The 27411-nt window shown below is 40.8% G+C and overlaps 1 protein-coding gene across 1 annotated transcript; it reads right to left on the bottom strand.

Moving 5' to 3' along the window:
* Positions 1-12: 12 nt before the first annotated feature.
* Positions 13-26006, bottom strand: LOC132972737 (calcium-independent phospholipase A2-gamma-like). The gene is made up of 9 exons (XM_061035784.1): positions 24756-26006; positions 23149-23298; positions 21061-21212; positions 20740-20834; positions 19612-19783; positions 18968-19025; positions 18401-18595; positions 8175-8370; positions 13-1957 (listed from the first exon to the last, which is right to left on the bottom strand). The coding sequence occupies exons 1-9, from the start codon at positions 26004-26006 to the stop codon at positions 1680-1682; spliced, it is 2547 nt and encodes an 848-aa protein (XP_060891767.1). The 3' UTR covers positions 13-1679.
* Positions 26007-27411: the final 1405 nt, after the last annotated feature.

Here is a 27411-nt window from a genome sequence, read left to right as displayed (position 1 = left end):
GAAGCAGCCAGGTTCGGTGATGGGTTTTAATTACATGCATACTCAAACAGTCTTTACACAGGACCAACAGGAGAACAGAGGAATTACATTAATCTGTGGTTATTTTACCTCAGGCCCTCTGGGAGTGACCGACACGTTGTTGTATCAGCTAAACAGTACTTGACCAGGTTTGGCATGGAAGTTAATGTATGCAGTGCAGTTTGTAGCAGTATAGTACTGTATATCAATCATTTTTAGCCATTACAAATCAGTATGCAGTGATCCGTTTTAAACCAGTCCTGCTAACAGCTGCAGTGTTTTTTTTACAGATGTTATAGTACAGCAGAGCGGGGAACAAAACACAGCACTTCAAGGTAGACAGAGTGGAGGAGGCTGTTGAGAAGAGGCATCAAAGGGAAAGAGGGCACAGCGAAGACTGAGCAGAAAATGTGCATATAGCCTGTGGGAAATCCATAAAACCAAACAATCGAGCACACAACCATGAACGCGATTGAAACAAGTGAACTTAAAATACTTTGATACATTAAAAGGTGTCTCTTTATGACAGCGAGGCTCCATTTGGACAGTTAAATATCTGCTATTCTTTCTTAATCAACATGATTAATTATTATGGATAATTTAGAATAAAATAGGAAAGTAAATCACTCTTATTCCTTTATATGATCCCAACTATTGTTTCTGAGTAAAATCTTAGACATAACATGCATCATATGCATTCCTAAAGTGGGCCCCCCATATACTATATTATTGTATCCAATAAACATTTATACAGTGAACCATTAGCTGCATCATTAAATGTGCACGTTTTCTTCATTACAACTGAGATATGTCCCTTACTTTTTTGTTTTTTTTTACAGTACAGTACAGTGTTAGACAGATTGTCTGCTTAGCTTAACATATACTATACTATAACACATTATATTGACACGTGTTTTTGTGTGAAAGTACAAACAGAGTTTTGAGGATATATTCGATCCCATGTTAAATCTTCAAAAGTGTAGCATGTGGTTAAATAAGTGCTCACTTGATAGAAGGTCTGTAGAACTGTAACTGGCTGCAGTAAAACTTTACAGTATTCTGCTTCTTTTGTCGCAAAAGTTTGTCATTTAAGAAATAAACCACTCACATCTGAATGTTCAAACGCATGCAGCCAGTTAGCCTAGCTTATCACAAAGTCTTAAGCTACCTTTAAACAGTGCCAGGCTAGCAACAGCTCATTTGGGATCTTAAAATCTTAATGCTAAGCTAAGCTAGCAGCCATAGCCAGTAGGTCATATTTTTCATCCTGACATGTACAGTATGTGATATCGATCTTGTCGTCTGACTGATGGCAAGAACGCAAAAAGGCATGTTTTCCAAACTTCAAGCATTCCTTTGTGTGTAGAAGAGTAAATGAAGATTTGAGGAGTTCTGTCCTTTGACACATCTGTTTAGAATACAATAGAGCGAAAACACGTGCTTCCAAACACAATGGGTACCAGATGTATGAGTGAGGAGGAAGGTAGTGTTTGGCGTGTCTGCTATATTTCCTACTTGTGCGTTTCCACAATGTTTCGTCAGACCTACAGCTCAGCAAGACAACAACTATGACACCAATCATGGTAACATGAAATATTCGAGGTAATTTAGAATAAAGGAAGAGCTTCCGTGTGAGGTAAAGGTGGCTCATCAAGTTGGACCTAGAATTTGGAGGAGTAAAATGATGGACTGTTGTACATGTCCGCTCGGAGCTTGGCCCACTCAGTCATCCTCTGAACGGAGCTTTTCTCTCGGTTTAGGATGCGAGCGACCTTCTTCAGCTTCTCCTCATTCCTCTCCAGATACCGATCGCCCTCAGCCTGCAGCATGTTGAGCTTCTCCTGCCGGTTCTCGTCCATGGCGATGTCATCGCTCATGTACGGGTTGAAGCGGAAATAAGTGTTGGGAGGGAGGAAGGCGTCAAGCATTGCGTGAACCTCTGGAGGGAAGAAGAGAGGTGAGAGTGAGGCCACACACAAAAAAATACAAACATGACATTTTACATGCGCCAAAATCACAGATGAACAATTAAATGGCTAATAGGAGCAATATGTAAAAACATGAAGAGCGAGAAGGGCGTGTGAAGTCGGATCCTTTCTGTCAGAGTGAGGCAGACCGTTTACAGAGTAAGCACTCAGGGCTGAGGGGTTGAGGTGATACAGAGTGAAAATGTCTGGCCTGTCTGTCATGGTTGTTTTCAAATGCTACATCTGAGAGGTTCAAAATCAACAACATATAAATGCAAACAAACAAGACGCGGTCAGCAATCACAGTGTAAACATGCCTGAAGGATCCAAAACAGCAGTGTTGGTTATTTCTAACCGAGTTCACACACTGGTTTAACAGTCCAGACATGGATTCTGTCATCCTTGGATGCATTTGAGGCTGTTGAGCAAAAACTCCACAAGGAGTTATTCATCTGAAAATTAATTGGACTTTCTTTTTCTCTTTTCTTTTTATAACCGCGCAATGTGCTGCACTGCGTTATCGCTTTTTGAGAAGTTATATGTAAGGAAGAGTAAAGGCAAGATAAGTGATATTACAAAATTCCTCAGATTCAACAAGCTTGCATGTTGAATAGATAATACATTATTAATTTTAGAGAGTAAATTTGTTTTCCTGCTCCTATCAGCTCCCAGCATGCGGCTCCAGACTTATCAGAGTAATAAGTTTAACGGTTATAAACTCTGTGTAAACAGACCCCCCGCCCCCCCCTCCCTCACTCCACTCATCTCTGCTTTTGGATTGTATTAAAAAGTATCAAACGGTCTTTGAACTATTTCATGCAGCTTTCCAAAATCCTCACATTACAGACTCAGCTTTAGATGTTTACCAGTTAGCCTTGGGGATATATATTGGTATCAATATTGTCTAAGTAACTCATCTACTAAGTGTTAGCGTTCTTCTATCAAAATAATCACACAAATACTTCAGAGAAAACCATTGTTCAATCAAATCCAGGCTGCAGCATCCCCCAAACACGTTAACAGCATGAACGTGAATCTGTGCCTCAAGCACTGCAATGTGGCTGTGTGGTGGTTTACAGTGCACACATAAGGCTTTCACAACAGGTCAACATATTGTGGAGTTTATGAGTAAATCTTAGCATCCTAGCATTTAAGGTATCATGATAAGTGCACAGTAACCTGTTCTACAGTAACAGATGTGTAACCATTCTAAGCAAGAGTTGTGAAACCCAGTCACAGATTTATTTTCAAAGAGGTTGTGGATGCACAGCCGTATCATGGGACTGTACCAAATGTGTCAGATGAAAAACTAATTTTCTAAAATGCTTTATTGGCATGTACACTGAATTATCAGTTAGAAAATCATATCACTACTACTTATAAATTTAAAACTATAATTTTCCCAATAACTCTTCTTTACTCTTAGGAAGGATAAGTAATTAAAAATAATTTTAACAGCTAGGCTACTCGTCACCCCAGATATATAACAAATGTGATCATTAACAGGCTGTCTAAATGTTCTATTATTCAATACTTTTGGACACTCAGTGATTTAAAGTGATATAATTATTGTGTATTTTAATTATCTGTAGTATCTATAAGTACTGAAGCTTTAAAAGAACACATCATCAGCCATCATTTTAACCCAAAGCTATCACAAGAGAAAGAGAGAGAGGCTGGAATCCATTCAAATTCACAGGTCGGCACATCATTATAATATTAATAATACATTTGACTTATATAGTGCTTTTCTGAATACTCAAAGACGCTTAACAAAGAACAACAAACCAAAGAAATACTGACGCCTCTGGAGTCATTTTAAAGTCCTATAAAGATGCTAAAGTTGTATTTATGTGTTTTTAAAAGACAGTGAGCAGAAGGGACACTGTCGCAGCTACACAAATACTTTGGCAACATTTTGCTTGCATTTTGTTAAAAACAAGAAATTTCAATTTTTTTTGGTGAAGATGACTTCTATTTTTGTTGCCTTCGTATTGAAACGGGTCTCAATATCATTTAACTTTTGACATATTAAAGTTTAAAATTCTGGTATCGTGACAACACAACTTACAACATTGATTTCAATAGAAATAACTGATGGTTGCATACAGTAACTGTGCAGAAACCTAAAACTATTTCAATGTTTTTTTTAACAAATATTTCATCCAGGACTAGCCTACAAGAAACTGGAACAAAATACTTGAACAAGCTATTATTTTCCTTGACTGTAGGTGAGGATATTAAAACTGCATCAACATGTCTAAACTGAAGCTCCACTTTATGGAAAAGATTATTTTGTTGTCTGTTGTGCTAACCAAAACTACAAGTTTGTGAGCCAGTACAACCCAGCTCCATTAGGAGCTTTGTTTACATCTAAATCCCACCAGATCAGCGTTATCTGTCCACAACAACAAACCCCGCTCCACTGATATACCTAAGACAAAGTCGTAGGGGTGTGTGCGTGGGGAGCAGAAGGAAGTTTTTGGGTTTTTTTTTTAGAAAAAGAGGAAATCAGTGATAAACACTCTAACTAATCTCCTGTTTCTAAACAACAAAGCCTGCTTGAGAGCTGGGGAAAGCTTAATCCCCAAAAACAGGAGGAACCAGTTCAGAGAGGCATCTGGGTCACATACTGCACCACAGCAGCAGCAACAGGGAGGGGAAGGAGCCAAATTTAGGCGCAGCGGAGGTGTCCATGTCCAGAGGTGATAAGGAGATGGAAGAGGTGGCATCTACAGAGGGCCACGATGGGATGTACGAGAACAAAGTAAACCTGCAGTGCTGAATTTTCTACACTGGTGACATCAATACCTCATTTCTTCCCTCAGAGATTAAACAGTAAAAGAGCAAATAATCCATTCAAATCTTTGAACCTTCTGGTTATAAAGAGTATTAGTTCAATCTCCAGTCATGATAAATTAACACAAAAGGCTTTACTGCAATGCAAACAATGCCAATGCAACATAAGGTTGAATTATCATCTATTTCCATTTGACATTTTCTGCATTTGGCACGTGATGTGATGCAATCAGTTTTAGGACTTGCATATCAAGTAGTGTTTCAGTAAATTGGACCAATTTAAAAAACAACAACAAATCTGACGTTTTTGACACTGAGCCAGTGGTCTTGTGTTGCTGTGAAAGCTCTCCAACAAAATGCTGAGCGCCCGATCCTTTATAGTTAATCAAATCTAATCAAATCAACCATATGTAACCCATTTTGGCAGATTTATAACTGTGGGTGTTCCAGATATTTAGACTGCATATCTAGACTTTATAGAGGCACTTGATAAAACAATCTTTAAAATGAAAGCAGCAGGGGCTGAGATTCCCCGACTTCCAGTCTATGATATATGTCAAACTCTGAAAACTGATTTAGCCTTACATTTCCTATAATCTACCCAAGAGTATATTTTATTAAACACCAACACCCTCAGCTTCAAAACTCCATCTTGTAGCTCAGGGTTTTCTCTTACGGATTTTCGATCTGTTTTACCAATCTAAGATAGCCCTGAAGATATCTTGAGGCTAATTTGCTTTCAGAGCCAAAGAAGACATTATACATCTCCATGTAGTGTGCCTTCATGTTACATTGGATTTCTTATTTTGCTATATGGGTTTATTTCATTTTATCTGAAAGATGTGAGCTACTTTTTTAGTAGTGATGCAACAGATCCCCAATGGTTTGCACTGCATGTGATCCACAGATCGATTAAAAACTTATCATGATGGTTTAAAACAGATTCGCTGCCGCTAAATCCCTGTGCAGAGTTTCAGGGAAAAGAAGGAAGTGTTTAAGTAGTGTGTGTAGTTTTTTTGTAGGTTTGTCCCTGTAACAAATACTGTTATTGAAAGGATGAAGCTCATTATATTAAAGGACCAATATGTAAGATAGCTACTGAATTAAATCTTAAAATGAACTTACTACATCATCAGGCATTTAGGAAAGGGCTGGCTTCTCTGAAAACAATACAGCAGCCAGTATGTCCTCCTTCTAAGTATTGATTTGAGCCATGAATGGTCGGTTTTTGTTTTGACCAGAGAAGGTAGGCGGTTTAAAGCACCCCCACACGGTCGTTTTGGAAGCACCTCAGTTTGCCAGGCAAACGACAAACCAGCAGGTGTTGCAGTGATGGACTCAGGCAAGCAAACTGGTTTAGATATAACTCATTGTAGCCGACTTAAAAAGCCTCAGTATTTTTCTAATAAGCTTCTCGGCCAGAAACGTAGTAAAACTAGGATACATATTGAAAATTCTTTTTAAAAATTGAGAGAGGTTAAAACGTAAAATTGTTTCAAGAACGATGCAGGGCTGGCTAAACACGGAAGCTACAGTGTCTGCAACATGGCAACACATCGAGGACGAGGGGGCGGGAGGATACAGCTCTCTCTAATGTTTTGAATTTGGACCGCAGTAGCAATTTCAAACGCTACGTGTCAGAGTAACATATTGCTCCTATAAAGACTGTGATTGAAAATAACTTTCTAAATAGAAGGGGGGTTCAGGGTTATCTAACTGCTTGTGTAGAAAAGGCCCCAAAGTTACATGTTAAGGTTTTTGCTTTATGTTAAAATAGTGTTTGATTCCTGTTTAGATGTTCGGCGTATTCTAGATTTGCTAATTAGCCGACGTCACGGCCCCGACATACTTGCTAACTGTCCCCCGGCTTAGTTGGAGCCACACAGTAGTTGAATAAGAGTCATCTTGAATTCATTACGTTTGTGCTTACCCTACCTCGTGCTAATTCTTGCCCGTGTTAATATTAGTGTTATTTTAGTTGCCTGTTAGTTACAAGGTTTGCTAACTGTGTTGCTCTCTGCACGAGGAGGAAAGTTTGATGTCCGTGCTTCACAATAAAAGCATAGTAGTATTTTTATAGGGGAATGATTGTATGACTGTTAAGCCTATGATAGCCTTTCTGTGTTTAATACTTTAGGTCAGGGGTTTCCAACAGGTAGCTCGCGGGCAGGTTTACAGTAGCTCGCCTATAGGTTGACTGACTGTGTTAAAAATAAAAATAAAAATCTGACGACGGTAAATGCACCTCTTCCCACTATTCATATATTTGGCCCATAAAAACAAGTATGAAGTACTAATGTTTTCTTGGACATTGATGTGAATTTAAGATCATTGATAAGCATTGGCTTATTGCAATTTCACACATGTACAAACAGTAGCTTAATTCAGCTGAGCTATGTAAATAAATGCAAGCGAATTGATGCATGAAGTAGCCCTTGGTCACAATTTTTTGAAAGTAGCTCTCAGATGAAAAAAGGTTGGAGACCCCTGCTTTAGGTTGACATGTAGCTTACCTTTATTTATTCACATATTAGAACCTATTACATTACTGTATAGTGTTTTTTATGTTATTATAGAGGTAAGATGAAGCATTCAGATTTGTGTTCCTTAAGTATATATTCTGCTTTTCTTTTTCTTATAGAAAACCACAACAACACCCAATACTCTGTCATATTGCATGGCCACTGAGATGCCTATATTTTGTTTCACTACAAGAGAAGAAGTAAACAGCCCTTCAACCAATTCTGCACTTTCTTTATTCATATTCTGGAATAAGGCCTGAAGTGGTGTTCTGGCCGACACACCTGAGTGAATCCAGTGAAGAGCAACAGACTAGTGTCCCAACTGAGTTTAGTTTTATTATCTTCATTACAGCTTGTATTATTATTATTGGAATAATAGCAACGTTTATATCCTCTATAGTGAAGGAAATTAAGGATGTGATACAAAATAATGAGATTCGTGGAGATGCAGTTGTAGTGCTGGTGTAATGCACAGTTTGAGTAAAGGCTAGCTGAGATGGTGAGATTTGTGATCCGTTGCACTGCCACTACTTCTGAGATTATTTTGGTTTCATTGCCCTCTTTTGATAGCAAAAGCTGAGAAGAGAGGGGATGACATGCAGCAAAGGGGAGGTGCAGTCATGGAAGCGGGGTCCCTGAGATAAGGACTGGGCCTTATTGTTACGCCCTCTAAAAAGTGAGTTACATGAGCATCCCCTTTAAAACAAACCTGTAGTTATATACACAAAGGAACGATAAAGAATCAACCAATAATGAAAACACATCAAATACATTCACTGTTGGACAAATTAAAAAAAAAAAACTCAGCCTTGAGACTCAGCTCTAAATCACATTGTGTATCATTATTTTTACAGTGATTTCTGCATACCCTCAGTGTCCGTGGCGCTGCTGATGACATTGTTGATTTTGTTTTTAAGGCTTGTGTAGGCGACGCTGTTCCTCCCAGGAGTTTCAAATCGGCCCGTACCAAGCGAAACCACACACTCCAACGGCGTGTTGGGCCACAAACACTTGCTCTCGTGGACTGCCAGAGCTGTGGGGTTGTTTATCAGCAGACCACCATCCTGTGCAGAAAACAGAAGATGTTACAGACTTTATTTTACAGGCTTTTAAGTTTTTTTTTTTTTTTTTTAAATATCAGCATGACCAAATTATTTGCTTTTGAAACATCAAACCATTCTTGGATTTCAACAGACAAAAGATGGAATTTTTAAGAAGGGGCTGATGAAAAAAAAAAAAAAAATCAATGCGCAGTTCTAGAGCTGGCTTTAAGTCTACAAGAGCAAAGAGCTAAATTGTTTTTTGTTGTTTTTTTTTTCTTCCCTACAGTTTCAGTCAGACGGCTTTGATATTGAACAACTGCCCAGGAGTGCTTTGCTTTGGATCCATAGTCAACCCGAGGCAATGGGGGAGTAACTGGAGAGGCAGAGGGGATTGTTGAATAGGCATGAGGCTGAGGGGCCGCGGGGCTGGCAGCAGGATCAAACACACAGGGGCCAGTCCTCATTAAAGAGGCCGAGCTGGGGGGGGGGGGCACGGGGCCCCAAATGTCTTGGGACACATTGGGGGAAGGGAGCTTGTTTATGCGACTGTGTGTACGTACATGTTTGATCGAAAGCTCATGCCTACTTAAAGTCAATGCATACAATAAAGTGTGTGCATGCTCCTGACAGCATATGTCACATGGTATCACACACACACTGATCCTTTGGGGAGTGGATGGGAGGGAACAGCCAATCTTTTTCAGTACACAGCCATGTCGCAGCCTAACAACAGTTCTGTACAAATCTGAGGCAGCACATGGAGTACTTGGGTATATGAGGGCTTCCTACCAAAGCATTGGTCTGAACACCATCCAGGGAGCTGCACTGAGAAATTGTGTCATCAATCCAAAGAGCATGAAAATAGACTTGCAGAGAAAATTGGCTATTGTATTTAGACTGGGGGCACTACATCAAGTAATAGTTCCCATGGCATTAGATGATTCATGAATGACTTGTTGTGGCTTCTAATGTTTAAGTCTGCAATGAAAATGTTGATTGATAACATACAGGGTATGCAGCACAGCAGGATTATAAAGAGAAAGAAAATAAACATTAGATAATGGCTCAGTGGTAGAGTCGGTCGTGTGGTGATTGGACATTTATGTGTATTTTTCCTTGTTTGGTGCTTTTTTTTCAGAGGCTGGGTGTGGCTTATTGGCTGCTGGAGCTCTCTGCAATCACTCACCTGTTCGTCATCTGTAATCACCGGCTGCAGCATTTATACTCTGGTTCAACTCTCCCAAGCTGCCAGATTATTTCCGCCTACACCGTGGTAGATCGGCTTTTCAGTATCAGTAGACTTTTTGTGATTTGGATACCTGTCACTAATTATTCCCTTGTCTTCTTTTTTTCCCCAGTGCCTCCAACCACTGAGCTCTAGCACCTCACCACCCAGCCTCTCATTCAAGCCTCACCAGCCTTCACCAGCCTCACTTCAATAAATACCCCTTTACCCACCACCCTGTTTTCCGGTCTTGCTTTTGGGCCCACTTAAAAACCTTTAAGATCATAACAGAAGGGCCAGATTATTCTGAGGCTTGAATGAGAGGCTGGGTGGTGAGGTGCTGGAGCTCGTTGGTTGGAGGCACTGGGGAAAAAAGAAGACAGCCTCTGAAAGAAAAAAAAAACACAAGCACCAAACAAGGAAAAATACACAGAAATGTCAAATCACCACAGGTCGTCTCTCAACTGGAAGGTTGAGAGTTTGATTTCTAACTCCTGCACATGTCAAAGTGTTTCTGGGCACGACACGGAAGCCCAAAATGTTCTAAGTGAATGTGGTGTAAATGGGTGAATGTTACATGTAGCGTAAAGCCCTTTGAGTGGTCTGAAGAATAGAAAGTGCTGTCCCGAGTCGAATTTACCATTTACCAAGAGTGTAACAATAATTATCCAAAGGCACATTAATGGCTCTATTGAGATCAAATAAGGCATATTGAAGTTTTAGCTAGATGTTTAAGTAATGCATGCTAATATGCCAATAATGACAGTGCTAATGATTTAGATTATGATATAATGGTAGCCATCTTCCTCATCCTATAATGAGCACAGTCGAAGCAAAGTCAAGGCTAATGCATCGACTTAGTTTACAGGAATTTGCTAATAAACCAAAGTATTGGACAAGAGAGCAACAATTATTCAATCAACCAATCAGCCTGATAGAGAAACTTTATGTGTTATCAAAGAATTAATCTGTTATGGTAAGTACATTATGAATCATTAAACCTTAAACTTAGTTATGAAAGGAATCTCCGTTGAGAACCAGAGCCTCAGAGAGGACCCATCTCACTGAAGTCTCACACAGAGGGTTTCACTGCCACAAAGTGTGAGAACTGCTGAGGCAGCCATTTGTCCAAAGCACGTCATTATGCACCAGTGGGGTGGCTGGCAGACCAAGAAATGAATCACAGGAAGGAGAGAAAGTGCCTGAACTGGAGTTTCTACTTCATGTATACTTAGAGGGACTGGCTCAGTGGTGGGCACCCGACGATCCCAGCTGGAAACAAAACAACTTAGCAGTTTTCTTATCACTCACACCACAGTGAGAGGCTCCGTTTTCTCAACTCAGAGGCAATTACGGCAACAGTCTGGGTCCGGTCATGGCTTCTTTGTGCTAAGGGCTGGGGGGCAAATTTCCCAAAGCACAGTGGCCAGTCTTGAACATAGCGCAAAGCATGTAACATTAGAGGCCAATAGCACAATGCTTGTGTGAGCGAGGAGTTGAATGCTGTAACTTGTCTCCATTTGAGTGCACCTGCTTCTGCAATTCAGAGCATCTGGACAACATAGTTGAGGTCTTAGAAGGAAAGACTGTTTTATTGGCAGTGGTTTGGGGTGCTGAGAGCTTTTTAGACAAGCAATGACGTTAAAGTCATTTTCTTTTCGTAGCCATCATGACAAACAAGCTAACTTGTAGAAGACAGTAGCAGGCACCAGCATCAGTTTGACAGATGCTAAAGCGTCAGTGGAAAAGCCGGGGCTCTTTAAAGCCACTCTCAGTGAAATACCCATGCTTGGCCAACTGCCACATTCTTAAACACAGGTTTCTTGAGGCCAGGGCATATTTGGATAAAGAGTTAGAAACAATGATGTACTTAGGATAAACTGAGAGCTTTGCATACAAAATAGCCGAACTGAAGTTAGCTGTCAAACACGCAGCGGGATGCAAGGCAAAGGTCACTTCCATTTATGAGGATTTAGAGCAGTAATAGTGCACAGACTTACAATGACTCAATCTCACTGAGAGAAAAAATGCCATGTGTCAACAGATAAATGTCCTCAGAGGGCACATCCTGTCAGCAAGACCATCTGATAGAAGCTTTACCTCCGAGTCTGAACGGAAACTGAATTTCTGAAATGGTGTGTTTGAATCCTGCCTTCCTGAAATGCTTAATGTTTACTTGATTCCGGTGGAGCCTGTTTTGTTGATACTCCGGAGGATCGCAGCTCCTGTGGGCCTCACCATTTGCCCTTCAGGGTCTAATGATTGATTCACAAATCAGCTCCTCCTTTTCCTGTAGCAGGATTAAAGTGACTTTCCAACTAATTAGAGCACCAACACCTTCGGGAACATGTTTCAGTTCTTCAGATGGCCATCAAACTAAATTATGGATTTAGAAAGAATGTGTTCTTACAGCATATTCTGAAATAAAACTGATGCAAGCGGCTATAAAAACAAAACAAAATTAATTTGTGCACAATTTATAGGTCCCTTGCATTGCTGTTTGGAAATCCTCCGCTGCCATTAACTTTTAGGAGCTTATCTCCATTGCGCCAGTTCGAGCTGTCTTGAGGGGAAAGCTGATTTGAATAGGAAAGAGGTGCTATCTTCAGGATCAGTAAAAGTCATTTCACGCGCCAGTGTGTGTCAGCTCCCATTAGCTGGGACAGCAAACTTCATCCTCTTCATTCAGCCTGTGTATGCCTCTCTCTCCCTCCATCTCTCTAACCAAAGCAGGCTTTAACGCTGGTTTGTGCAGGGGTACATTATGAGCGGCCACAACACATAAAAAAAGAACAAAGCACCGGGTTAAATTTAAATGATGTGAGGCTTGGAAATACAAGGAGTTAAATTAACCTCACAGTGGCTGTAGCCATTAAATAATCTTGTTTTGCTTCTTTGACAGAGCCGCACTGAGGGGCGCTGAGCTCTGTCATGATTTATTATGAGGCCTCTTCTCCCAACTGATTAATTAGGGAAGCATTACATAAGACTTGGACATCTGATTATGCCTTTCACAATAACAACACTGTCTTCCAGAGATGGTCATTCAATTGATTGTGTAGATAATTAGTTGACTATAAAAAACGGTTCTTGTCTACTCTCAAAACTTCTCAATCTTCTAAATTATCCATGCAGTTTGCAGAAAAATATATCTTCTTACCCGCTCTAAATGTAATCGGACAAGTAAATCTTCTTATTGAGTACAATTAATTGCCTGAATGGCATCCAATCCAGATAAAGGCCAGCATTGTTATCACAGAGGATGAGAATGACAACAGAGTCAGTGTGGTGAGTTCCACTCTTCAGTTACGGTCAGGCCAAGTCAGAGGTCTTCATGCTGTATTACTCAATTACACCAAGCACTTCTTCTTTTTGCCCTCATGCCTTATAGGCCCCAAAGGTCACATTGAGGTTCTAGTCATCTTCCCAAGCTGTCAACAGACGAGGCACTGGTCTGGTTGGGTGCCAACTTGGCCCCAGGCAGGCAGAGAAATTAAGATTTACCGTTTGCAGCTACCTTTTCCCACACATTCAGGGGAAACATGACCACACATGTACACTGAGTTTTCAAACAATGAATCATACCTGCCAGCTGCACCCATGCAGATTAAACGATGCCAGTTTCTTCAGTGATATAAATGAGTGCAGAACCCCCTTGCTCATATTTACTCAGCCTAGATTCCCTTTAGACATCATGTTCATGTTTGACAACTCCATATTGGAAAGCATAATTTATCTGTCCATCATAATAACTCCTCTACTGGGCAATTTAAAGCTAATTTCCCTGCTGCACACAGGAGAGCTGGTTGAAAACACACTCTCTCATATCAATGCATTGTGATGCAAGGTGTGATTTACTTCTGGAGCTGCAGCAGTGAGAAGCCTGCAAAGTGTGGTGCACTATGATGAAGCAATGGACTGTAAGAGACAGAGGAATTTGTAGGAAGGCTTTTCCATAGAACTCAAGCCAAAACTAGAACCCCACTTACGAGGGATTTAGACCGAGTTGATTTAAAGCTACTAAGAGTAACTCTCATTTTCTGTCAATCTTGGCAATCCCTGTGGACAGAGCATCCTCAAAATCTTAAATCTTGTCCTGAACTTCTCCTGTAAATGTGCAAGATGTGATTCTCTGGTTTTTAACAGTCAAATGTATCAATTACTGGGAATCTAGACATGGAAAAGTAAAAAAAGCTGTTTAGACATCATGCTGTTTAATACCTTGTCTGAAACTGACCCACTGGCAGTGGTTACAGGCAAGGAAAAACAAATATATGGAAAAGGTAAATCTTCTCTCTGGTGGTCTTGTTACATTTATAGCTCATATAGAGGGACCAGTTTACCATAACTAGCTACAAACTCCTCATAGGAGCTTTAAGATTAGAAAAGTTCAGCAATAGCCAATCTGGCACCAATATGCTTAAATATACCTAGAAGACTCTTTGCAATTACAAATAACCTTTTTGTGGGGAATTTAAAATGAACATATGTCAACAAAGGGAACAGAATGCTCAGCTTTGACACTCTGCTACATTTGCTGCCAAGCTCCATTTCGTGTATCGGTACATATTGGAAAACATGTACGGCCAATATCAGTTTGTATAGGAGATATTTCATGGACCAAAAGTGTCCCAATAATATCGGCCAACATATATATCGGTCAGGCTCGAACACAGTTAGTGAACAAACCTCAGCACCAAACAGATTTGATTTTGCAATCAAGTGTTTGAAATGAGTGGATACATAAGCTTACTACAGAACAAAAGGGCAGACAGTGGGGGGAAACAGAGGAAAAATGACAACCAAAAGATCAATATGAGCTTGATGTACTCAAGGGACAGACATCCTGAGTCTGTCTGGGAGGAGCAAGCTGTCTACAGTAGGGCTCAATAGTCTGAGCTCCATCCTCCGACAGCCTGCAGGCCAAGCTCCAGGGTTTAACACAGGGAGGAGAGGGCTGGGATAAGAAAGTGGATAAAGCAGAGATTTATACCCCCCCTCGATCCAGCCCTTCTCCTCCTCTCTGCTTTATTCGAGAAAGACTGCGGTGCTGCTGAGCATGTAATTTATGACCGATAACTTCACCTCCAGTGGCCTTTAAGGGTAAAAAAAACAGAAGTGGAAAAAGGTGATCCAAAAGGTTATGATTTCTCGAGCTGCACTTTGGGAATGGCACTTCATTATATAACACCCTTTACCTCTTTCTCCTCTTCGCTCTCTCAGCACCACACTGCCAGAGTTCTTTAGCCAAAGCTGCCACATTTAATGACTTCTTAGGCTCATTTATGCCTCATTCCCTCCACTACAAAAAGTATGGGTGTGCTAATGTGATCCGCCTCGTTTCAAACAGTGTGAAGTCCCTCTGCTGAGCACTGTGCCATGTTGGGTTTCTCAAGAGCTCTGTCTGGGGGTGGTTGAACACTGATGCCATGCCTCCCATCAAATGCTGGCAGAGCTGGGCACAAAAAAACATGCTCCCATTCCTCTCCATCACCTCAGGAGACACCATGGTAACTAGGTGGAAAAAATTGGGCCCTCCTCGCCATTCCATGCGTGACCTGGCATCCATTGTGGGACTTCTGAAGTCTTCTTCTTCTGTGTTCTTTAGAGCAGAGATAACTGCAAGAGCTTTAATGTGGAACCTCCCCCCCTTCATCGTGTCTATTTTTCCCTCTCTTTTCGCCTTGTTCCCCCTCACTAAAGCATCTTTTACATGGCTGTGGTAGCAAGTGTGAGGCACTGATAAAACCATGCTGCCCTGCTTCAAAGGTCTTGCTCCAAGTTACAATTTTCCCTGTGTAACCAGTCTGAATCTGAACTTCTTGCTCCGTCGAATTCCCGCTTGCAGAATCACAGAAACATCACCGAACAATCACAACTTTTCTTGATTAATGCTGCTTGAGAATTCCGGCATTTGTTCAGCACATGGCGTGGCGACTCTCCTGCACTTACTGAACAAAAGGATGATTGTTTGGGGTTTGAATTAAGTGGAAAACTCTGTGGGCGTTTGTGGAAAAGGGCGAAATGCCTCACTCTCCGGGGAATCCTTACATCACACAGACGGCATGTTATGCTCACGGTTGGTTTCAGTGGCACAAGAAGACGGCAGATAAAGTCATCAGAGTGGGTGGCACTTTGTAACTGGCACGATTAGCATGATTAACATGATAGCATTATCACATTGGTTTTGATTGGTTCATAGCGGTTTTAGAAAACTGGCATTTTTTTAACCACACAAAACTGAAACAAGTCTAACATAAGTGGTATCAGCATCAACATCCCTCAATATAAGGACACAATGATTCTTTTTGTAAGCTTTGCTACACTGTAATCAAATCTGGCAGATTTTTGTCTATTGTTCCTTTGACAGCTCTATGAATTGCTCTCTCCATGGATTTGATATGGTTGAATATACATTTTTTACTGATAGAAATCATGAAAATCAATCTGTTTACTGGACACACACAATATTTTGTTTTATAAATGTATATAGTTAACAATAGGGAACACAGGTGGCTGAAATTACAAATTTGGTGCCCCTCCCTGCCTCCTTCATTCTGTTGTTTGAAACAAATGTAATAATAAATATAATAATAATCTTATCTCCAAATGTCCTTAAGAGCATAACATCTACACTTAAATATCTTGAGTCTTTGTAAACTGTTGCAGAATGACATGAAACTCTTGGAGCTGGTGTCTTTAAATGCTTTGAAGCAAAGGTTATGGAATGTCTATGTTTTGAACACGACTGCTTGAACTACTGACTCCCAGACTTGACTCACAGATGGCTCTCTTTTAATGCAAACGTGTTGGTTTTGTAAATTGTACTTTGTCTCCCTTTGTGTCTCTGTCTGTAACTGTGTTATTTTTATGCTGCCGACTGTCTCGGCCAGATCTCCCTTGGAAAAGAAGTTCTTAATCGCAATAGGGCCAACATGGTTAAATAAAAAAAGGGCTGAAAACTCTTCTAAAATAAAAATGGATAGAGAGCGGAACAAATGAGCAACAGCTCAAATCATGCAGGAGATGCACATCAAAGCAAAAACACCTCCTTAAAATATTCTCAGCAGATTTCAAAATCTTGAGAAAAAAAGAAGCTGGGTAAAAAAGAAGTTGTAGCTTTCTCTCGTATTCATTCAGACTTTCATCTAAAAGCTTCTTTTGACAGAAATTCAATGAAAGTTAAATATAAATTTAACCGATTTGTCGTTAGATGTGATGAATTATATCAAACTTTTGATGCCGTCTCATCCTCACACAGTATGAAGTTTCCTGCTAGCTAACAGGTTTCTGAAAAGCAGCTCCGTAATTAGATTGTCTGTCTTTTTCATTCTAACGAGGCTGATGTTGCAGTCAAACAGTTGTGTGTGTGTGTGTGTGTGTGTGTGTGTGTGTGTGTGTGTGTGTGTGTGTGTGTGTGTGTGTGTGTGTGTGTGTGTGTGTGTTGAAGGAATCATTCTCTGCATTGGGCTAATTTATGCATCTCAGAGATGGGTGAGACCTGCTAGACAGCATGCTGGGGAAATCTTCTACCACAGGTGGGTTTTCATCAACCAGTCTCTTTCATTCTTTCCCTCCCTGAACTTCCCACCTCACCTCCACAGCTAACCTAGCTTCCAATTAAAATGTTGTAGCGTGTCAACACGGGATATTGCCTTTGATGTAAACACATGCTCATTCTTGTGTGCTGGGGCTACACTGAAGTAGTCAACCTCGACAAAACATCTGTACTTGAACGTCAATCGGAGAAGATGCTGACATCTGGATACGTGGGTCAAAAGCAGGGTACATGAACTGAAAACTCAAAAAAGTGGAGCAGGACGACTTCAATCAGCTTCTCTCCATCTGTTCCATATCTCCTGTATCTCCTGGAAGCTTTTGTTTTCAACAAAATAAAATGCACATACATTTTCTTAGCTTCTTCTTTACCCCGATGTTGTGTAGTTTTTTTTATTTCTACTCTGCTCTTTTCTGAAAAGGTAAAGCCGGACGAAGTAGCCATACGTATTGATCAGTAAAACGGTTGAGTGGGCTTGTGGTTTGTTATGTTACTGATGGCTAATGCATACCTGTTTACTGGAGATGGATTTAAGTGTGTCTCACGGTGACTCTACCCCTCACTCTGCCGTCAAAATGTAACTGACTGGAAATAAACACTGACAGCTCGGAAATGGAGTTCCTCCCTCCCGCCCGCTCGCTGCGCAGAGGATTTTTCTCATTAGGCTTCTTCAAATCCTTCAAACGCTGCACCGTCAACACTGACTGTACACAGCGTTTAAATCCAGCATTCCAACAATAAGCCCCCAGTATTACTGTAGCTGCAGCAGAGGACTGCAGTGAAACTCTCACTAGGTGTGTAAATAAAGGGTGTGGATGCAGCATGTTGTGATGGATGGCACGGGGATAAAATAAGCTTCTAAAAAGGGACACTGAACATTCAATATGTCGATATTTCACAAGCTAAGCAAAAGCTTTTCAAGCTCTGAACACTCACTGGGAAACATGGTTTGATGGTGCTTTGCCTTAATACATCATGTCGCCTTTATGCAACAGATTTCACGACTGAAGTCTTTATGTCAATGTTGGATCAGTTTGTGGCTTTGACTAAGAAAGCCTTCATTTTTTGATGTTGTAAGTTGAGTTTTAGTGGGATTTTAAACGAGTTGACTTGTCCTCTTGTATGGACACCAGGAAAAAACCAGATGTTTCTGCAGGTATTAATGAATCAATTAACCAACATAGACAGGTAGCATTGTAGAGCTAATTGTATGATTTAATCAAGTTCCCCATGACTGCTGCGTGTAACTGGTTGTGAGTTGCACTGACCTGGTGGAGATCGTTCCCCAATGTGAACTCCTGGAAATACCCAGGAGCTGCTGACGTTGCACGGATGGCCTGCCACAGCTGGTGCTGGCAGCCCCCCAGGTAGTGAGAGCGGATCCCGGGCAGCAGGTTGTAGTTCCTGAAGACAAAGGCCTTCAGAGGGCTGCCCCGGTTCACAAGAGTGCTCACTGCTGCCATCTACAGGGAGGGGAAATGACATACAGACATAATGTTTTATTAAGAATGAGGTGGCATTTTAAAAAGGATATAAAATGCAGGCATAGCATGTATGCTGACATTCTGATATATCCATTCAATATCTTCTCTGTTCTGTGAGCCACAGCACAGTCTGCTGACATATGCAATCCTATATACTGCTTTATCCACACCGCCTTATATGGCTTTGGGGTATATTTTCATCCATGTGCCACGCTGCTGTTTGCAAAAATCAGATAGAGTAAAGAGCTTTGTTTGTAATTTCCCAGTAAACAAAATTAAGCAAAGGCTGGGTGGTCAGAGCCAGAACAGAATGACCGGGCAGAGTGAGTCAGAGTGTCTCTTACAGCTTACCTTAGGGCATTCTGGGTTTCTTGAAGTTTCCACCAGGAGGTGACAGCCCATTTTCTCTCTGCAGAGGGGAAGATAGGATGATGTTATTTTCTGGCTGACTTAATTTTAGATTCTAATTTGACTTGCTTCAGATGTATTTCAGTGGGATTCAAATAAATCCTCCTGGATGCCAGCTTATGGAGATAAATAATTGTATGGTCCTTTGTTTTCAAAGGACCATTGTACTGTCCTAAAGGTTTTAGGCCGTGTATAACAATCTGTGTATACTTAATAAGACTGCTTTCTGAATTTAAGCATGTACCTGTGGTTTTATGTCTTAATACTAAGTTACAATTCTCCAATCAGCCACTAGTTGACAGTGTTGGTTGTCGATGTAACAATAATGAACTTTACACATTCTGCTAAACTTGACGTTGGCTTGATTTTGTTCATGATAGTGAACATCATGTCTGTTTTTATGGTTACCCAAGAGACTATATTGTTGCATGGTTTATATAACTCTGAGATACCACAAAAGAGCATGCATGCTGTTCCCTTTGAACATTTTTCTGATTTTGGTCAGTAAAAAAATAATCATTCAAATATAGGCTTTCCATCGCCACCAATAACTGACAATCAATGCCATCAAAGACAAAGGTACTGACTTGAGGATGTTCTCCCAGGCTTCGCTGTCGTAAAAAGCGTGACTCCAGCCCATCTTCACAGTGCCCACAATGACATTCTGCTTAAATACATCTGAACCCAACTTCCTGTATAGATCATCACACTCGTTCAGCGGGATCTGGAACACACCCAGCATGAATCCGAGGATAGCACCTAAGAAAAAAGACAAACACACACAGAATCATTCAAAGAGGGAATCATGAGAAATAATGGAAAACAAGCCCACAGAAGTATAACAGCTTCAGTCACTCCTTTGGGAACACAATGAGGTAATCTTGGTAATAAAAGAGCAAACAGGTGTGTGGAGATGATGCGGGTCTAACTGGCTGAGTGTTTAACAATTCATAGGAAATTAGTGGGATTAACATGGCATTTACACTATAAACAAATACCTCTCTACTCCTTTTTCTCGAAGATTAAGGATCCCTGACAGGATTAAACAGCAACAACAATGCTGAGAGCGCAGAGATGAGGCATTTCTGAATGACGCAGGTGATCAAACTTAACAGATGTGGCCCAGATGGGTTTTATTTGTGTGACCATCATTCAATCAAGCATGCTATGATTATATTATCTTTTGACAACATTCACTAAGTGTGAAAATGAAGCACCGCCGACGTGTGGAGATTAAGACCGAGAGAATTGATGGGAAACTGAGGACAAATAGAAACTTCTGCTAGTGATTAAAGACCAAATTGCTCTGCGGTAAATGCAGTTTATCAATCGGGCTGTGAAATGAGAAAAACAAAGCAGCAGTTGAAGGAGAGTTTTAGGGTGTCGCAGTGCCCCCTTGTGGTGATTTTGCATACAGGGGAAAAAGTAAAAACACCAAATGAGGCTACATCATTTTGTGAAAAAATCCTATTTTATTATCTTTTAGAAATCTGAACCATTGAAAAAGTTTCCCTCAGGCTTTACTTGAGTGCAAACTAGCATGGACATTAGAGTGGTATTGGGTCTTAAAATTGAGGTCAAACAACAGCAGAGCAACAAATGGGTCAGTGTGCGATCAGTGCAGCCAGTCCAGCCGCTGAATGCTGCACACTGCTCTCATAATCCCGACACATTTAATCTCACACATGCAGAATGAGGGCAGGAGGACAACGTACCTGTGCTGACACCACAGATATAATCAAACAGTTTGTAAATGGGTTTCCCGGTCAGGGCTTCCAGCTTGTGCAACGTCTGAAGTGCAAGAAGTCCTCTGAAAGCACAAAGACAGACGTAGAAATACACAATGAGCCATAAATAAATGAATATACAGTTCAAAACGGGGGGACAAAGAGAGAAGGTTGTTTGATTTCACTATACAGGAACAATAAAGACAAATAAGAAATAATGTTATTAAGTTCCAATTTGAAGAAATCAAAGTAAATCAGTTACTCATATCTTTCAATACAGATTAGATTAAGGAAGAGTTGAGTTTGTACCTTAACCCTCCTCCATCTATGGACAGGACCCGTATGCCTCGGCCTTTGACAGGTGAATGGTAGCCCACCAGAGCGAGGGCTTCTCTCACTGCTGCTCTCAGGCTTGGGTCATTGGCCTGTTTCAGCCGCAGTAGGCAAGGGATAGCCTTCTCCTGACGAATACATCAACATAATGTGACAGTCAGAAGAGGAATATACAAAACATTGTGTGTCTACAATGATCTGGTCTGACCAAACTAGCTGAGGTATATTTACGAGCAGCATGTGAAAAACAGAGGCAGACTCGGATTTGTCCGGAAAGGTACTGTAGTTGAATACCATGCTTTGTCTTCGATGAAGGTTTTAAGAGAAATGAGCCGGAAGATTCTAGGAAGAATAATACGTTTTGTACTGCTCTAAATGCGAAGGCGAGGTACTTCAATGCTTCTTTTATCTTACAGTATATCTTATATACTGGGCCCTCCTTTTTGAATGAGAGAAACATAATGAAAATAGACAGCAAAAGATGATTTAACAGTCAGTTCAAACAATCATATCAGTTGTATTTCATGAGTGCTCAACCATTCACAATGCCACCATTTTGTTGAACTATTCTGATAATAGCCAAGATTCGTTTCTTATAGCTTGGAAAAGGAGTTCTGAGCTGGTTGTGACCTTTAAAAGCAAACAAGACCACCAGCAACACCATTTCAAAAAACTGTCGCCTGGACGTTGTCAGATGAAGTGAGTTACAGCCCACTGCAGACACAGCCTTTGTCGACATTTTCCACAGCAAAGATTGTCATCGAAAAATAAATAATACATAAAAACACTACTTTCACACCTACAGGGCAAAATCAGAAAAAGTGATAAGCCATTCTGCTTTGTCAACAGGGGGCGCCAAAATGGATGCAAACTAAGCTTTAAGCCAACCTCTGTTATGACGTGAAAACGTTTGAAAAACTGTAGAGAATAAGACAATGGATGTAATTCATTTGAAGTATTTTGTCCATAGCCTTGATCCAAGCAAGAAGTAACTTCCTGCAGCTTGTTAAAAATCATACATCTGACATTGTGCTGGCTCATCCCATGATCCTTGTATTCCTTCTCACTAGCTGTACTGCTCGTTTTCTTTCTTCTTCCAAAACAGTTATTCAAACAAGCACAAAAACAATCAATACTTCCCAAACGGGGAATTGATCAGACTGTCTGTCTCACGCTGGATGAAAATTGACATGTTTAGCCAATTTTCACAAGTCATCGTTGAATCAGAACAAACTCAGCGGATAAAAACACGTTTGGATAGTTTGCAATAGAGAATCAATTCACATCTAACCCTGACTAAAATGAAACCAGAGCCAAGATTCAGGAGACTTTGGCAGACCAAACTTTGGTTGCAGATAAAACAAAATACATTAAAGCTGCCCCCCATCCATGCCTCTGGAGGTCTCTCTAATGAGGCCTCATGAGACGGTCATTTACAAAAACTAAATGATGGAGTTGGGATAAATGTTTGTGAGGAGCCAGAGGACCTTTTATTCACTGCATCAGGTTTGAATAACGAGCAAAATTAGGTCAGTCAAACACCTCAAGGTCAGCCCCAAGGTTTCTTTTTTTTTCTTGTTGCCATTTGTAAAATCTATAATTAATATTCTTCAAATAATAATGTTGATCTTAAGAATATTCTCTCACTTCCTTACTTAATAAAAGTATCCTTGGTTTCAAAAAGGTTCGCAGTGGATAAGCTCCTGTCACTTCCACAGATAAGACGCAGACATAAATAAATGCAGCAGTATGTAGTCTGCATGGAGCTGCCGGTCTGTGACATTTAGTCTGGCATTGGAAAATTCTTTAACACAAGCAGAAGGTCATTATCTACAGTATTTACATACAACAGCCGCTAACAACACATGCCTGATATAGCATAGCATGATTATGTATGCTGAAATCTATGCTGCTGTAAATACTGTCTCAACACCCTGAGCTGGTGCCAAACATGAGAGGTGATGCTTTAGACACGTAAAGCAGCATCAGAGACTTTGACAGCGCCTCAGCATGAGAGCATTCTGGGTAAAGAAAAGAAGAATCTAGCCTTTACAGATTTCTCACCTTGACTGCAACCCCAGCGGTCTCTGGAAACTCCAGGAGATGGTAGCTGAGGTCCTCCACCCTGTTGATGTACACCCTCACATCTGATGCTCTGCGCAGACCCTGAACCAGAGCCCGGGTTCGATTATGCACACTCACCCTGGCAATGATCTAGAAGACAAGACACATGATTCAAAACGCTAGGTCTAGATATTAGCCAATAGGGATCCAGGTTAAAATCTTACACAATCTGTTGCTTATCTAAAAAAATATGCATGACACAGTCACTAATATATTCTGTTTGTGCTTTCTCTTGAGGACTCCTAGACCTGGTGAGAAGCAATCAGTAAGAAACATCAACAAATATGTAACACATGCAAAACAGAGTGGCAGTCAGCGAAACTCAAAATCACCAAAAATATATATTTGCCTGGGCCAGACACCAAGATTTAACTCTCAAGCACCACTCAAAAATGTAAAAATCCAGGGCGCTGGTGGCGCAGTGGTTAGTGCGCACGCCCCATGTACAGAGGCTGTAGTCCTTCAAGCGGGCGGCCCAGGTCCAAATCCCCTCTGTGGATCCTTTACTGGATGTCGTTCCCCACTCTCTCTCCCTGATGTCCGACTCTATCCACTGTCCTATCTCTCCAATAAAGTAACCCCCCCCCCCCCAAAAAAAAATATATATTTTTTTTTTAAATATAAAAATCCAATGAAATGTTTGAAATTATTTATTTTGAAATAATGGTACAATGTATTTTGTTTTGTTTTTTCTTTGTTACGCGTTTTTGAGTATTCAGAAAAGCGCTATATAAGACTAATGTATTATTATTATTATTATTATTATTATTATTATGTATTTTCATAGCAATTGTTTGTGGATGAGGATGTTATATTTTCATCAACACAACAATGCATAAAACATCTGTGAGTAGAATTGAGTTACTAAGTTTATTAACAAAGGTTCTCAACTTCACTCGATATGTGAAGAAGCCTCTTACATCTGATTTCTTTTTGACGAAGCTGATACTCAGTAACTGTTGTCATGGTCAACAGTCATACTGCATGCACTTTAAATAACATTATGTACCTTGATGAATTACATCTCACAACACAAGTGAGACCAAAAACCTACATGCATATCAAATCAATCTTCTGTATTCATCACGCACTGAAAGCAGCAGCAATATTATGTGCTTTTTTAATGACTCAAAAAAAAGGTCCCTTTTTAAATGGACTCAATCCAGCCATCCCATAAAATGAATGTCAATTGTGTTTATATGACCTCAAGAAGAAACACTGGCTTGGACTCAATGGTTCGCACATTATGTGGCCCCCCCTAAGTCCACAACGGGGTTATTTTTAAAAATAGATTCCTAGAATTCAGGCAGCACGTCAGAAACACTACACTACCATTAGACATATAGAGTAACAAGAGCTTTAGTCAACATGAGGACAGCAGGAAACCAGCAACTATTGACCAGACACTCAGAAAATGTGCCTGAACTACAACATCTTCAAATAAACCTGAAGACATTTGGCTTCCCATACATGTTAAAAAAGGATTGAGTTTTTATTCCAATATATGACGAACTTATACATGAAACACTGCTTGTTCATAGACCTACCTTCTCTCTTTGAGGTAGCAGTTTCTTGGCTTTCTCCTCGGCAGCCGTCGGCTCCTTATTTATTGTGGCCTCAACCTGTTTGACTGGCGATTCCTCAGATTTCTCCTCCACTGTTGCACTTTTGGACTCTGCTGCCCTAAACCTGGGGACCAGAGGAGCAATGTAGCTTCCCACAAAGGCTTGTACAGTTGGAGCTGAGTAGGACAGGTAATGCCCAAAACCCTTCTTGGATGAAGGCGGGGGAATTCCAGCAACAGCATCCGCTTTATTAGACACCGACACGGGGTGACTAGTTTGTTGACCCTGAGACGATGCAGAGGAAAAGCCAACATTGTTGTCTTTCTTGTCCTGAGTCTTTGTACCAAAGTAGGAGTTTATGTGATTGGCAAGGTAGCTGTATGTGTCGTCAAGGTTTGCTGAGAAGGTGCTGGGGTGGAAAAGTGCTGTGGTTTGTTTTGGATTCGTGCTCTTGCTCTCGGAATCGCTCATTGAAGGTACATGCTCATCTTGCTTCTTGGCAACACTGGCTTTGACAGCAGGAGCAATACGTCTCAGCCTTTTCTCCTTGACTTCACGTGCAGCCAGAACGGCGGCCGGGATAGTCGCTTGGGCAGAATTGGGTGGACGAGAAGAGGTAGTGGCACTTGCATTAAATGTAGCAGCAGATGTAGGAATAGAAGGACCAGCAGAAGATCCATTACACACAGGTGTGGTTGCAGTAGATGTAGAAGGGGCAGCAGCATCAATAGGAGTAGAAGAAGGCGTCTCCTCTGCTTTAAGCGTCGACTCAACACTCGTCTCAGCCTGTTTCTTAGCCTTTAACGCATTGGGCCTGAGTCTCGCAATTTTGGAGAAAAGCTCTGACTGTGTCCCACTCACAGCTTTAGAAACTGTGTCCAGTGTGTTCCTGACCCGCGACATGTGTTGGCTCAGACCAGCAGACCAACGTGAAGCTGAAGTGCTCAAATACGGGGAGCTGGTGTGGAGCCCGAGCCTCTGTCGAACCTGGTTTCCTTTAAAGAGCCATCCTTTACGCCTAGTGTTCCTCAGGTAGTGGACGTGCCTCCAGCTGATGTAGCAGTGCGTGTGTTGCACATGAACCCTGCAGTGAGAGGAGCCAGACAAAGGTAGAGATGCTGCTGACTTGCGAACATGCGCTTGCCACAGATGAAACGCTCTGTTTACTCTCACCCACGTGTTGGGAGCACATATACAGCTCATTTTTGTCCAGGTCACAAGCATGTGTGCCATCCAAATGAATACTATGTCTGTGTTATCCCTTTTTTTTTTTAACCTGGTGATAAAGAACAGAAAGTGATTGTTACACGAAAGAAAGAAAACAATGATGGAAATTCACGTGAACTAAATACAACACTGCTCCTATCTGCTCCTCTGTGTTCATTACCGTCATAAATAAGTTATGTCACATTATAATACTGCTGTAAATACTATGAACAACATAGATAGATAATGTAAATAGCCACTTTCAACATCAGAAACTAGCTGTTAGCTTCTCTTCGGCACTAGCTAACTCATCGGCATACAAGACCCCACAAACCATTAAAAAAGAAACCGTACCAGTCATATGTCGTGGTTACACGGAAGCCATGAATCCTTCATTATTCTCAATAAGTCGCAATCCTTTTATAAAGTTAACACAGAAGAACTACTAAAATGTACTCTTCCCTAACAGTCATTCGACCTGACACTATTTCCATAACGACGTGACGATGTCAGTCAAGAGAAAAACAATGATCACGTGAGACTCAATCTGCTCTGTAATTGGCTGTCTATCGCTCGGCCCCGCAAATGGGGTTTGCTGATTGGATGGGAAAATTCTCCACATAGGGTTTGTTTGACTGTAAGCACAGAGTCGACTCTTGTTATTCACCGGCGTATCCCGAACTTCTGTCGGGTAGGCGGAGTCGGCACAATGTTTAATAATATGACGTCCACCACAAATTACGCGGGATTCAACCAAAATCTAATGCTCAGCAAACACACAACAAATTATGAGAAGGCTACTTTCCGTGGTTTTGAATATGATACAATACTCCAAGACCCCAGTTTATACAAGCGGTAAAGATATTGTAAAATGTTGTTATGTTATAGAGCAGTGGTGGGCAACTGGCGGCCCGGGGCCCACATGCGGTCCCCATCAACCCTCAATGTGGCCTTCAGTTAAATTTTGACATATCAAATAGTAATAATAATAATAATTATTAATAATAATAATAATAATAATAATAATAATAATAATAATAATAATAATAACTTTATTTATATAGCACCTTTTAAAAACACAGGTTTACAAAGTGCTTTGACAAACAGCAAAAACAAGAACAAACTAAACCAAACACAGAAGAACATTAACAACAGCAAGAATATAACAGATGCAAAATACAAAAAATAATTAAATACAATTCAACAGAAAAGAATCCAAAGTGCACGACACCCAACAGACATATATATAATCCGACCATCACAAGAACCATTATAAGAACCCAGGCAACACAAGAACCCAACAACAAGAGCTGAGACCAATTGGAATCATGAAGAAAAACATGACAAAAATCTGCCATGAAATCATGAAAACCAGAAGAAGTGTCCATAATAATATTTGATCGCTGGTATATGTTGAGTTAAAGTTGAGACA

The sequence above is a fragment of the Labrus mixtus genome, chromosome 4, assembly GCF_963584025.1.
Source record: "Labrus mixtus chromosome 4, fLabMix1.1, whole genome shotgun sequence".
Classification (NCBI taxonomy): domain Eukaryota; kingdom Metazoa; phylum Chordata; class Actinopteri; order Labriformes; family Labridae; genus Labrus; species Labrus mixtus.
The sequence above is the reverse complement of the archived record's forward strand: the minus strand, read 5'-3'. Positions and strand labels throughout refer to the sequence as shown.

Excerpts from the sequence above, each read along its gene's own strand:
- LOC132972737 (XM_061035784.1), bottom strand. The coding sequence starts at position 26,006 with ATGGCACACATGCTTGTGACCTGGACAAAAATGAGCTGTATATGTGCT. Across the intron at positions 19,026-19,611 it reads GCCTGGGAGAACATCCTCAA|AGAGAAAATGGGCTGTCACC; the intron begins GTCAGTACCTTT and ends TCCCCTCTGCAG. Across the intron at positions 8,371-18,400 it reads TGGGGAACGATCTCCACCAG|GATGGTGGTCTGCTGATAAA; the intron begins GTCAGTGCAACT and ends TTTTCTGCACAG.